The sequence below is a fragment of the Diabrotica virgifera genome, chromosome 1, assembly GCF_917563875.1.
Source record: "Diabrotica virgifera virgifera chromosome 1, PGI_DIABVI_V3a".
Classification (NCBI taxonomy): Eukaryota; Metazoa; Arthropoda; class Insecta; order Coleoptera; family Chrysomelidae; genus Diabrotica; species Diabrotica virgifera.
In genome coordinates, this window is record NC_065443.1 from 50,234,386 (window position 1) to 50,247,307 (window position 12,922).

At 33.2% G+C, this 12,922-nt stretch overlaps 1 protein-coding gene across 2 annotated transcripts in view; it reads right to left on the minus strand.

Annotated features, from left to right (window-relative positions):
- Positions 1 to 3,975: 3,975 nt before the first annotated feature.
- The window catches only part of LOC114324732 (phenoloxidase-activating factor 2), a 60,009-nt gene continuing 51,062 nt past the window's right edge, over positions 3,976 to 12,922 (minus strand). For both annotated transcript variants that reach the window (XM_028272565.2, XM_028272564.2), the window contains exons 3-5: positions 9,774 to 10,042; positions 4,390 to 4,553; positions 3,976 to 4,216 (exon numbers count right to left, since the gene is read on the minus strand). In XM_028272565.2, coding sequence (XP_028128366.1) covers positions 4,019 to 4,216; positions 4,390 to 4,553; positions 9,774 to 10,042 — 631 coding nt within the window. In that variant the 3' untranslated portion in view covers positions 3,976 to 4,018. The remainder of the gene's footprint in view (positions 4,217 to 4,389; positions 4,554 to 9,773; positions 10,043 to 12,922) is intronic.

Consider the following 12,922-nt stretch of genomic DNA (forward strand, 5'->3'; position numbering starts at 1 on the left):
TTGTGTCATTTTGGAACTACTAAAATTTTTTATTCCATTAGTAGTTCCAAAATGACACAAAATATAGGCATCGGATAAAAAAGTTTATTTGAAGAAAGTATATGTTTTTGTTCGTCTTAATGGCGGTACAGGCTCGTTTTTTTAATATTGTATTTAATTACAGGATAATTTCCACATATTAATATATTTTTCAAATTGGGCTCTGTACCGCCATTCTTTATTATATTACGAATACGTGTGCCAAATATCTCGAAAAAATATTCAAAATTACAGCCGCAATCTTGGAACGCGTTTACGCTACCTGTTGATCGCTACTGTTTAATTTTAAGGGAAAAATTGATATAATTACCAATATAAGAACCACTTAATATACCTATACCCAAAAAATCCCAAAATGTATTGCAAAACCTAAGTTTATGAAACTTATAACAATTTTAAAATTGTCGTACGGATAATGTATTCCCGCCTTTAAAAAACGAGCATTTGATTGGTCTACAGTTACGAGGCAACCTATACCCTAATCTATTAACCTTGCACCTGGATAAGCCCACACGGGAAAACCAAAAACGAAATCGAGTACATATTAACCTATCAGAAACATATAGTAAAATATGTATCGGTACTCTATATAAATTCGGTCTGGGAAGTGACCATAAATTCATAAGAGCAAAAATAGTAATCAATAAAAATTAGCAAGAAACAAACTAGTCTTGCAAAAATAGCCCTAACTACTAAAGGACTTACGTAAAACAGTACCAATTACCAATTACCAGAAACATCTTGAATCTTGAGTTTAAGAAGGAGTATGATCACTGCGATCAAAAAACCCATACCATACCGAAATCGAAAATAATATAAGACAGAAACAAAATAGATGATTAGGGACAGAATCTGCATGTTTCGAAATTCACTAGAATATAAGGAACTTAATAAGGCAATAAGACAACACATCGTGGACAACAGTAACGAAAAAATCGAAAATATAGAGAAACGCAAAAGTATGAACGTGTTAAAAACTCTAAATAGCAAAGGCTGACCCCCCAAGTAAAAGATAAAAATGGAATCATTATAAACGACAAAAATCAGATAATAAACATTGTTGAAGATTATTATATATAGAATTATACTTGTCTAGTATAGCAAAACCCGAATAACAGAAGAGTTGATTACAGCTGGAGGTCTTACTTTGTAGACAGTTAAAATCATAACGAACAAGTGCCTCTTTGGGGAGCTATTCCAACCTCTTGGTAAGGTATAGGTCACACTACCAAACTAGGCAAACAGAATCAAACGGCAGAGATAACAAGAAGAATCCGAATGATTTGCGCAACAGTAGAATAACTCAGTCATGTGTTGAAAAACAAAAAGATACCAGTAAATCTAAAAAAGGGTATTCAACAGTTGTATTCTCCCAGTTATAACCTACGGAATGGAGACCGCGACACTTACAGAGTTATCAGCCAATAGATTAAGAACAACACAGAGGGCCATTGAACGAGCTATATTAGAAATATCTCTTCTTCTTCTTCTTCTTTTATATAGGCAGTACTGCCTGTTTTTCTTCAACGGTGCCTTTCATTCTGCCCCTAAGTTGTCATTCCATCTTTTCCTTGGGCGTCCTATACTTCTCCTGCCTAACGGTGACTTGTCCCTGGCTATTCTTACTATCCTTGATTCAGACATCCTGCTTATGTGCTCATTCCACTCTTCTTTTCTGTTCTTTACCCAGGTAATTATATTGTCTACTCCACATATGCGTCTGATTTCCTCACTTCTTACCCTATCCTAGAGTCCTTTTCCAGCAATCCTTCTTAAGATCTTCATTTCGTTGGTTTCCAGATGTCTTCGTGTTTTGCTTGTATCTGGTCTTGTTTCGGCCGTGTAAGTCATAACTGGCCTATATATTCGGGCCTTTGTTTCCAATCTTAGGTGTTTGTTTTTCCAAATTGTGTCGTTTAGGCACCCGGCCGTTCTACTGGCTTTAATTATTTGGTCTTTTACCTCTTCTTCGATATTGTTGTCGGCTGATAGATTAATTCCCAGATATTTGAAAGTCATTACTTGTTGTATAATTTGATTGTCTAACTCCAATTTGCATCTTATTGGTTCTTTGGCAATTACTAAGCTTTTTGTTTTTTGGACTGATATTTTCATATTCATTTCTTTTGCGTTAATGTTAAACTCGTGCAATAATCTTTGTAGGTCGTCTTCGCACTCTGCTACTAACACGGTGTCATCAGCGTAACAGAGTATTTTTATCTCTCTATTGCCCATTTTGTACCCTCTTTTTTTCTTCACTTGTTTTATTATTGCATCCAATATTATGTTAAACAGTAGAGGGCTTAGTGAATCTCCTTGCCGGATTCCTGTGTTTGTTTCTATGGGTTCTGTTATTATTCCATTGACTTTCATCTCTATTTTATTTCTTACATATATGTTTTCTATCAGTTTTATGATATCCAGTGGTAAATTTTTCTCATATAGAAGGTGTATCACATCTTTTAATTGGATTCTATCAAACGCTTTCTCTAGGTCTATGAAATAGAAAAAGGCTGGTTTGTTATATTCTAATGATTTCTCCGCTATTTGCCTTATCACAAAAACTGCATCGTTACATGATCTTCCACTTCTAAATCCTTGTTGTTCATCCGATATATTTATGCACGCCATTATTTTCTCCATAAGTATTTTTGTTGTGAGTTTCAGTATAGTGCTCAGTAAATTTATCCCTCTATAGTTACTGGGGTCTGCCCTATCACCTTTCTTAAATAACGCTATCATTTGAGTGGTTCTCGATTCTTCTGGAATTCTTCCTGTATTTATTATTTTACTTATAAGGATATTCAGTTCTTTGTGAAGTCTATCTCCTCCGTACTTTAAAAGTTCATTAGCTATTCCATCTTTCCCAGGAGCTTTTCGATTTTTCATCTTTTTAAGGCGTTCTTTATATCTTCCTCTTTAATTTCTGTTTTCTCATCCGATTCTAATCGTGGTGTTTCCAGTTCTTTGTGATTAGATGTTTGATAAAGGTTTTTTAGGTAAGTTGTCCATGTATTTGTATCAATATGTTTTACCTCTATCAATGCCTTCCAATAGATAGAGAAATATCTCTGAGATACTTAGGTAATACGAAATGAGGACGTGAGAAGAAGCACGAAGGTGGAAGGATTGCGCAAATGAAATGGAATAGGTAGGACACGTGGCGCGACAAAACAACGAAAGGTGGACGAGAAACATTGTACATTGGAGACCATACTAGCACCGTCGTAGTAGAGAAATATTACAAGAACGAAGGCTGGATGACATCAAAGCAAAAGTGGGGAGAAACTGGCACCAAATAGCACAAAACCAAATAGGAGTGGATGCAAACAGGCTGGAAAAGAAGAATAACAGTTCTTATGAATGCCCAACTAACAAAAATGGCGTAAAACTTAATATATCTGTGATATCTTTGAAAACAATCTTTAGTTTCCTTAAGATATAATCCTCATCACAAATGGTTCATGCCAATGAGATACCATAGGCTTGGATTTTGTACTGCAAAGTATGTAGGTACACTATGACTTCTTTTCTATACAGATCTTCCATCGTCTTCTTGATTTCCTTTCAGTTCTACCAGTTTTTTTGCAAGTAAACCACATCTGTCGCCTAAAATCCTTTCAGTTCATAACAGGTAATTTCTTAAACTTGCATAAAATGTAGCTGTTTGCTACATAATGCAAAAATATTCTCTTACATGATTCATATTTTTAGTAGTGTATATTCAATTAAAATATGTACATGGAATTAGCTTTGATGATCTATCTTTATCCTTCCGTTTCACTTCGGCTTTAGTTTGTGGATCATGATAAGTAGAGGAAGGGTGGTCTGTTCGTTTGTCTTTCCACATAAGTTTTGAGTATTTTTTTAAGTTCAATAGCATCTGCAAACATTTATGGATATTGGTGTATAATGTATAAAAAGAAAAGCCTAAAAAAGTCTAAAAAAATATTTATATTCAAAATATATAAGTACAAAATTACACGGTATAAGGGGCCATACTAATTGAAAGTCTTCGTAATTTTTGGTCGATCCAATTTCTAAATTGAGCAACGTCAGCATATACTCCTGGAACATTCAATGTACCACAACCAATACCCCATGCAACTGTTCCAACTTGAACATACCTCTCCGGATGTGAAGGATCGGGGCACACCAAAGGACTACCTCCATCACCCTAAAATAAAAAAACATGATTATAATATACAGATACCAGAAATTATTTGGATTGTGACCCAAATGTGAAACTTTCATTTCCACACCAATCTTTTAGTTATTTTTCTAGAAGAGCGTTGTTAAATCAAGGTTTTTATAGTCAGTAGTGAGAATTATTAGAAAGTAATAACTTACTGTGCACGCATCTTTTCCTTCTTCTCCACCAGCACACATAAAGGAGCTATGTAGACCAAACTTTGGTCCCAGTCGGGTAGTTCTTAAGGCATCCTGACAAATGCGTTTATCAATTGTAGGTAGTTCTATTTTTTTCAATATAGCTTGGAATTTTCCTTTTCTACCTAAAAAATATAAAAGAGTAATCAATAAATAAACTTGAAGCCTTCGAGATGTGGCTATACAGGCGAATCCTAAGAATATCATGGACGGACAAGATAACCAACGAGACCGTATTATGAAGAATGGGGAAAGAAAGAGATGTGATGTATACCATTAAAAGGAGAAAGTTAGAATATCTCGGACACATAATGAGAAACGGCACTAAATACAGATACTGAAGGTAATCCTTCAAAGAAAAGTAAACGGAAAGCGTGGAACTGGGAGAAGAAGAATATCATGGTTAAAGAACCTAAGGAAATGGTTCTCCACAACAACTAATCTATTTAAAGCATCAGTTAATAAAATAATTATAGCCAGAATAATCGCCAATATTCGAAACGAATAGGCACCAAAGGAAGAAGAATCAATAAATGTATAATACAGTAGACCGCTCTCAAGTTGAGATTCGTTAAGAACTGTATAATAAAGAAAATAATTGTTTTAGTAATAAATTCCAGTAGATGTGTGGGTCATGGTCGATTGAACTAATTTTACCAATTTCGTTGGTATACCAAATTATCGCATACTTATTTTATTTATGTTTACGTTGTCATAGGTTTGTCGAAAACAAAGATTTGGTTAATATCTACATCATGCTCCGTAGCTTTATCTATGCTATTGGCGAGGAACCGCAAAGTGGGCGACGCCTGGTGGCCAATTTGAAAAGCATCAACTCAAGGAAAACATTGACTTTGCCATAACTTGTGTACATATTTGCGGTCAGTTTATGTTGTAATTAACAATAATTTCGACTTAAAAAAACTATTGCAGTGTTCCTCAGTATTCATTCCTATTATACTCTACGTAATGACCTAAATTAACCAATGCAAATGCACACATTTTGTTAATTTAACGTTTGTATTAAACGTAGTATTTTTTAATGTTTAAGGGACTGCAAAATTAAATAAATGAATAAAATGTAGTATATATTCTGTACATAGAATGTACATTGTTATGAAAAATATCCCGACCACTTCGTAATTTCCAGAACACAATTATTATAAAATAAATTCACCTACTTAGTTTCCAAGTTTCCAGTTTTTATTTAATTAAAATTTTTTATCTGTCGGTGTAAAATAAACTGTAGTGCACCTATTAATTAAATTAAAAACAAAATTATAAATCCTAAGATAGATTAATAATTTTTAGAACGCTGTGTGATTATCGAGGGCCAGATTTTTTTATGAAAAAAAAGTAAAAACAAATCAGTAGTTAGCATCAAATTTTAATGAATGCATAAAGATTAAACATAATTTTGAGTCGTCTTTAACTTATAAGATGTCTTAGTTGCAAAACTTAGTGGTTACTTTGGCAAAACGCTCCTGTAAATCATTTTAATTTAACGTTTTAGAACTGTGAATTCAAATGACAAAATGAATTGTTTTCCTAGCGTTGTCGTCCATCTTTGAAATTTTGAGCGCCCTCTGTTGGAATTTAATTTTGCGAATACGCTCTGAGCTTCGCTGGTGTCGCTCCTAGCGGACTACTAATTCAACTTTCACCGGTAATTTTTAAATTTATTATTTAATTGTTATTGCTTAATATTTACAACGCAAAAAAGTAATTAAATTGTAATCAATTTTTTAAAGATTTTGCTAATCATTTTGACGTTCTATTGATAAAATATAAATTTCTTACTTCGGATACTTTCATAATTATCGTGTAGATGGCGCTAAGATTAATAGATTAATTTTTAGTTACATATTACGGAACATTAAAAAAACTTAAACTCGGTATTTAAAACGTAAGTATATTTAAGGTAAAAATATATACCACAGCTTTGACCAACTAATATTTTTTATAATTATTGTTTTTAATTTTAATTTTAAATTAATCACTTTGACATTTATGTCAAATTTCCGGTAAACGTTTACAGACTTGTCACTACTGGCGCTCGCGAATTTGTAAATATCCCCTCTATGTACGAGCTCACACAGCGTATAGCTGATCACTACTGGAGCGCTGTGGTCAATCCAACCTGGTATTCTCTTATGATTTGCTCATAGCAGTGACTCAATCTTCTGTTTATGATCCAAGTAAACACCTTATACCTTACACAGAGTGAGGATATTATGCTTCTATAGTTTTTTTAGCTAAGGTCTCCATTGGAATTTTTTCTTTGTTTTACATGTCTGTTATTAGTTTATGAAATTTACCGATCAGTGTGTCCTCAAATTTTGAGAATTTTAGCTGGTATATCGTCGCCTCAAAGCAACAGTAGGATAATATGTAAAAAAAATGACTTTTGTGATATCCACGTCAAATGATTCGAAATAAACCCTTCTGTTGAGTGTAACACTAAGATAAATAAAAAGTGATATACTTTTTTCATAATATTACATATCCTTGTGTAGCTTAATTCCTTTTAGCCCAAATTCTATAATGCAACACTAAGACAACATACATATCATACCATTATATTTTGTCGTTTACCCATTTTGGTCATCAATATTAATGCAAGACTAAGTTATCTTACGCACATATCCTACTGTGTTGCCATGTTAGTTATTGCTGAGTTGCGATTATGTCTGTGTTTATATCATCCAGCTTGCGGTCACAATTTTATCTTCAGTAATTTAAACAATAGTTCTATTACATTGATGTTAAAAGGTGTATGTTAAGAGTAAAAATGAATAATTCAGCCAATTTAAATTGTAAAAATTATGTGTAGGTATCTAGAAGAAGTCAGTATTTAGTGTATTTAGCGAACAAAAATAATACTGATTCTGAGTTGTTATCTGGAATTTATCAAGCACAGGAAAAAGTACCTAAGTTAAATTCATGATAAATTCCCCTTTATAACTTTCGGGCTGATTTAAGAAGATGCAATAAGTTTTTACTTTCACAACTTTCAGCAACCGCTATTACCAAAAATGATTCTGATGATTTTTTCATTTTATTTTGTTTATTATCTTGTCAAATTTTAAAATTTTTGGAAAACAAGTATGTTCATGTTATAATTTACGTAATAACATGTTTGCACAATAAAATTGTTTTGTTTTTTGTATTGAAATATGTAATAGTTATTTTCCTATCAAGTGCAGAAAGTCATACTTTTCCGCACGCGACTGCAGTTTGCCGAACGACGCGAAGCGGGAGTTAGCAGTCGAGTGCGGAAAAGAGACTTTCTGCAACAGTTAGGAACAATATTTTTTCTACGAGTTTTTAAAAAATGACCAATTCTTAATCAATTAATTTAATTATTATGAAAATACATACACAAATTAATTCTTTGACAAGTTTGTCAAAACCAAACTTTCAATATACCTAATTAGTTAGCATGACGACGATCTTGGTTTCCATGACGATGATTCAAAAGACTGTTATTTTCTACCGATTTGACTTTCGAATATTATGTCAAAATAATTTTATTTAATCGAATTGTCGCGTTAATTTCATTAGAACAGGAACACAATAAGATACGTTTGAAATAAAATAGTAAATAATACCTAAATATTAGTTTATTGCATGTACATATTATAATTATTTTAAGGCCATATTAAAATATCTACACGCGTGCGGAAAAGTAAAATGAAATTGAAATATGTTATGTAATAGTTATTTTCCTAACAAGTGCAGAAAGTCATACTTTTCCGCACGCGACTGCAGTTTGCCGAACGACGCGAAGCGGGAGTTAGCAGTCGAGTGCGGAAAAGAGACTTTCTGCAAGAGTTAGGAATAATATTTTTTCTACGAGTTTTTAAAAAATGACCAAATCTTAATCAATTAATTTAATTATTATGAAAATACATACACAAATTAATTCTTTGACAAGGTGGTCAAAACCAAACTTTCAATATACCTAATTAGTTAGCATGACGACGATCTTGGTTTCCATGACGATGATTCAAAAGACTGTTATTGTCTACCGATTTGACTTTCGAATATTATGTCAAAATAATTTTATTTCATCGAATTGTCGCGTTAATTTCATTAAAACAGGAACACAATAAGATACGTTTGAAATAAAATAGTAAATAATACCTAAATATTAGTTTATTGCATGTACATATTATAATTATTTTAAGGCCATATTAAAATATCTACACGCGTGCGGAAAAGTAAAACGCGTGAGGAAAAGTAAAACGCGTGCGGAAAAGTAAAACCCGAGCGGAAAAGTGAAACTTTCTAAACTAAAACGCGTGCGCGAAAGTAGATATTTTTGCACGCTCGTAGAAAACATTTTAAACAAAACTTTAGTGCAATATAAGTTTATACATATAACAAAAATTTACGGATATCGTTAAAAACAGATTATCTTTGAGGGCAGCCATGTAAATCCATTCAAATATAAAAAAGTTATTAATTACTGAAGTTTCGTAAAATTTTCAATTGCGTTTTTCTCGAAACTACATTATTTTACATATCCTACTGTTGCTTTGAGGCGATGATATGTGATATAATTCTTGTCTGATCTTTTGTTATATCAAAATCCGCTACTGCATGGGCTGTATTTTTGTTTGTATTTGTTCTGTTAGAAAAGCCTCGAAATAGTTTTTCCAACCTGCTTTTATTGTTGGATCAGCACTGGTATATTGCCTATACTATTTCTAAAAAATTTATTGCGTGGTTTACATCCCACTCTGAGTTGTCACAGGAATTTATATGCTCCTCTTCTATATTAAATTTACAATCAAGATGCAGTAGAAATAAACAAATTAAGACACATTAAATGCTACTACGAGCACTCCCGAATCATAATTTACAATCTATATACATTGTAAATCCCAAATAATGATTTCCAAAGTTTATACATTGTAAATTATGATTCGGGAGTGCTCCTAGTAGCATTTAACGTGTCTTGGTTTGTTTATTTCTACTGCATCTTGATTGTAAATTTAGTATAGTGTCATCCTGTTTGAAATCTACGTTTATTTTTAGTTTTTGTTCGTTTTCGTGTGTCGTCTTCTAGTCTTCTTCCTTCTGCATATTTTGTCTGCCTTTCTTCGTTCTTCTTCCAAATTTTCACGCCTTTTTCGTGTTCTTCTTTGAGTATACCTCACGTATAGTTATAGTTATTTTCTTTTGTCTACTGCTTGTTTACATTCTTCATCAAACCAAAGCTCTTTATTTGGTGTTTTTAGTTCCTATCACACTTTTAACCATATTAAAAGTACATAAATAGAAATTTATTGAGGAGTGGCAAAGGACCTAATATATAAAATATTGTATGTTTAACTTACCGAAATCCTTTTGACCCCATCCAGTAACGAAACAGTTTTTCGAATTTATTTTGAGGTTTTGGGGCGGTAAACAAATGGTACCAATATGATCTGCTTTGTTTACTGCTTCGTCGAGAATTAAAAGGGCGACGTCGTTATGCAAAATTCCAGGAACGAATTCCTCATGGAAGATAATTTGGTTGACGTTTCTTTCTTGATATGGTAGCCTTTCTTTCGTTGTTTGGGTGTCCCATTCTCCAGCGCGGACAGTCAGGTCAAAGGTTTTGTTCCTGGAGAACAAGCACAAATATGGATATGGTATTTATCACATAGCAAAGCATGGAAGTATAAAAGCAGAAGTAAAATTAGAATCTATGTTTCTATTCGCTACCAAACCAACAAACCACATGTGTAAGAAAATAACGTTAATGAAATAATGTGTAATGATTTTGTACATATCGAACGCGCATCGTCGCCACTTCGAGAAAATCTAATGCCTGCTCTTCATTATCGCCGATGATGGCCCATCATGTGATTGTCTATGATCGGCACAATCATCGTGCAAGTGTCCACATAATCGTCCGTAGTCAGGGGCGGCTTTACCTATTGTGCAGGGTGTGCGGTGCACACGGGCGCCGGGTTGCTGGGGGCGCCGCGCCGAGCGCCAAAGAGCGGGTCCTTTACTTTGTTTTTTCAATATAAAATATGATTTAAAACGATTAATGAAAAATTACATTGGATTCTACTACACCTTTGGATATTTTAAATTCTTCTGCTTTTTGTGGTTCCTTCTCCTATCGGAGGTTGGCTATCATCACAGCTATCCGTACCTTATTGGCGGCTGCTCTGAAAAGATCTACTGAGCTGCAACTATACCATTCTCTTAAGTTTCTCAGCCAGGAAAGTCTTCTTCTACCTATAGATCTTTTACCCTTTATTTTACCTTGCATTATGAGCCTTAATATCTCATATTTCGCACCTCTGGTAATGTGGCCTAAACATTCTAGCTTTCTTGTTTTGATGTTCTTTATCACCTCGCAATCTTTTTGCAGCCTTCTTAACACTTCTGCATTTGTAACTCGTTGGATCCATGGTATTTTCAAAATCCTTCTATAGCACCACATCTCAAAGGCTTCCAACTTCTTTATATTTTCTACTTTTAGTGTCCAGCTTTCCACTCCATACAACAAAGTCGGGAACACGTAGCATCTTAAGGCTCTTATCCTCAGCTCCAGAGGAAGGTCTCGATTAACAAACATCTTTTTCATTTTTATAAATAATGCTTGTCTTGCAGTTTCAATGCGTGTCCTGATTTCTCTACCCTGGTCATTGTTTTCATTTACCCAGGTTCCCAGATATTTGTAGTTATTCACTCTTTCTACTTGTTTTCCCTCGATATCCAACCTTCCTACTGTATGTTGCTTAGAAATAATCATGAACTTGGTTTCCTTAACATTAATTTGTAGTCCATAGTCCATACTGACTTGATGTAATCTATTTACTAATAGTTGCAGTGCATCGAGACTGTCTGCAAAAATAGCGGTGTCGTCTGCGATTCTTATGTTGTTCAATATTTTTCCGTTTATTGATATACCCTGTTCTTCCTCTGATATTGCTTCCTTAAAAATAGCTTCGCTGTATTGTTCAAGCAATCTATATAGTGTAATAGGTAAGATTTGTAGCTTTGGGTTGTTCTTCTTTAAGCTATATTAGGCCGGCAGCTGGCGTTTTCTGGTAATTAAATATGTAGTTAAAAATATTTATTTATACTTAGGTAAATACCCTTAAAGCAGGACATAATATTGTGTGTTAAAATTAATTTTATCAATTTTTTAATAACATTAAACCTCACAGGGACCTCCCTCTTACCGCAAGCTTGCATTAATAACTGATGTAGAATAGCTTTTATAATTAATCTTGTTATTGTTAGAATTACTGATACTAAAAGAACTTTATAAAAACACAGTTAGATCTAAAATTACTTTAGGTATACAGTTCAAAACTTTTAAAATTCAGCACAAAATGCAAGCATGTCCCCGCTCTTTTTATTTATTAAAAATACAAAATCTAAAAATATTTTTTTAACCGAGTCTTTTCATTACTACACTTATGCTTGGAAAATGAATTGCACAACACAACAATTAAAATACTGATACATTTAACTCATTTTCTCCTTCTTCCGTATTTTCTTCGTCAGTATCATCGCCCAATTCAATAATAAATTTATTTCCACCATTAATGTGGAAGTGCCCAATCTTCTTATAATATTCTTCCACTTTGATCACTTTGGCGATTCTTTTCTGCCAGTCTACTTTGGTAATATTGGCTACTTCTTTTTTAATTATCTCAATTACCTATTTGTCAAATTTAGGAAATGTATTTGAACGCCTTATACTTGGTTTTAATTGTCCCCAAATTAACTCAATAGGATTGAAAACACAAAAGTAGGGGGAAGTCTCAATATAGTGTGTCCATGCTTTTCGGCAATACTCTCTAGACCGTATAATTTTCTAAATTGCTTCGTGTGTAGAACTTCAATAAGTTGTTTTTTTTTGTGTAAAAATCTTCGAAATCCAAATCATTTTCCATTAAAAAATTTTGCAGGTTAGCTTTCTTTGAAGATATATTTGGTATTTTAGTGAGATGTCGGGAATGATAGGAAGCGTTGTCAAGCACTATTACGCTGTTTTTCTCCAAGTTTGGGATCAGCGAGTTTTCAAACCAATCTTCAAAAATGTCAACTTCCATATTCTTGTGGTAGTCAACATTACAATCTTCCATTTTCTTCCCACATAATTTTAAAGCATTCGGAACCCATCCCTCACTTCCTCCGCAATGTACAATAATTAGCCGCGAGCCTTTATTTGCAGGCATTTTTGGTATGCATAATAAATATGCTTGAATCATCTGTCCATCCTTTCTTCACTGTATCGTGGGTATCATACCAAGTTTCATCTAAATAATAAATTCTCTTATTTTCTTGCCTATATTTAGTAATTTCTTCTAGGTACATATTACGTCTTTTGACTATTCTTTGGCTTTCCATAATTGCTTGACGTTTATTTATTTATTTTTTTGAACTAAAAGCCCATTTTTTTTATCAAATTTTGAAGAGTTTTCTCACAGCAGTTCATATTTCGACCGGTTGTTTCCAATTTCTTTCTTATTAT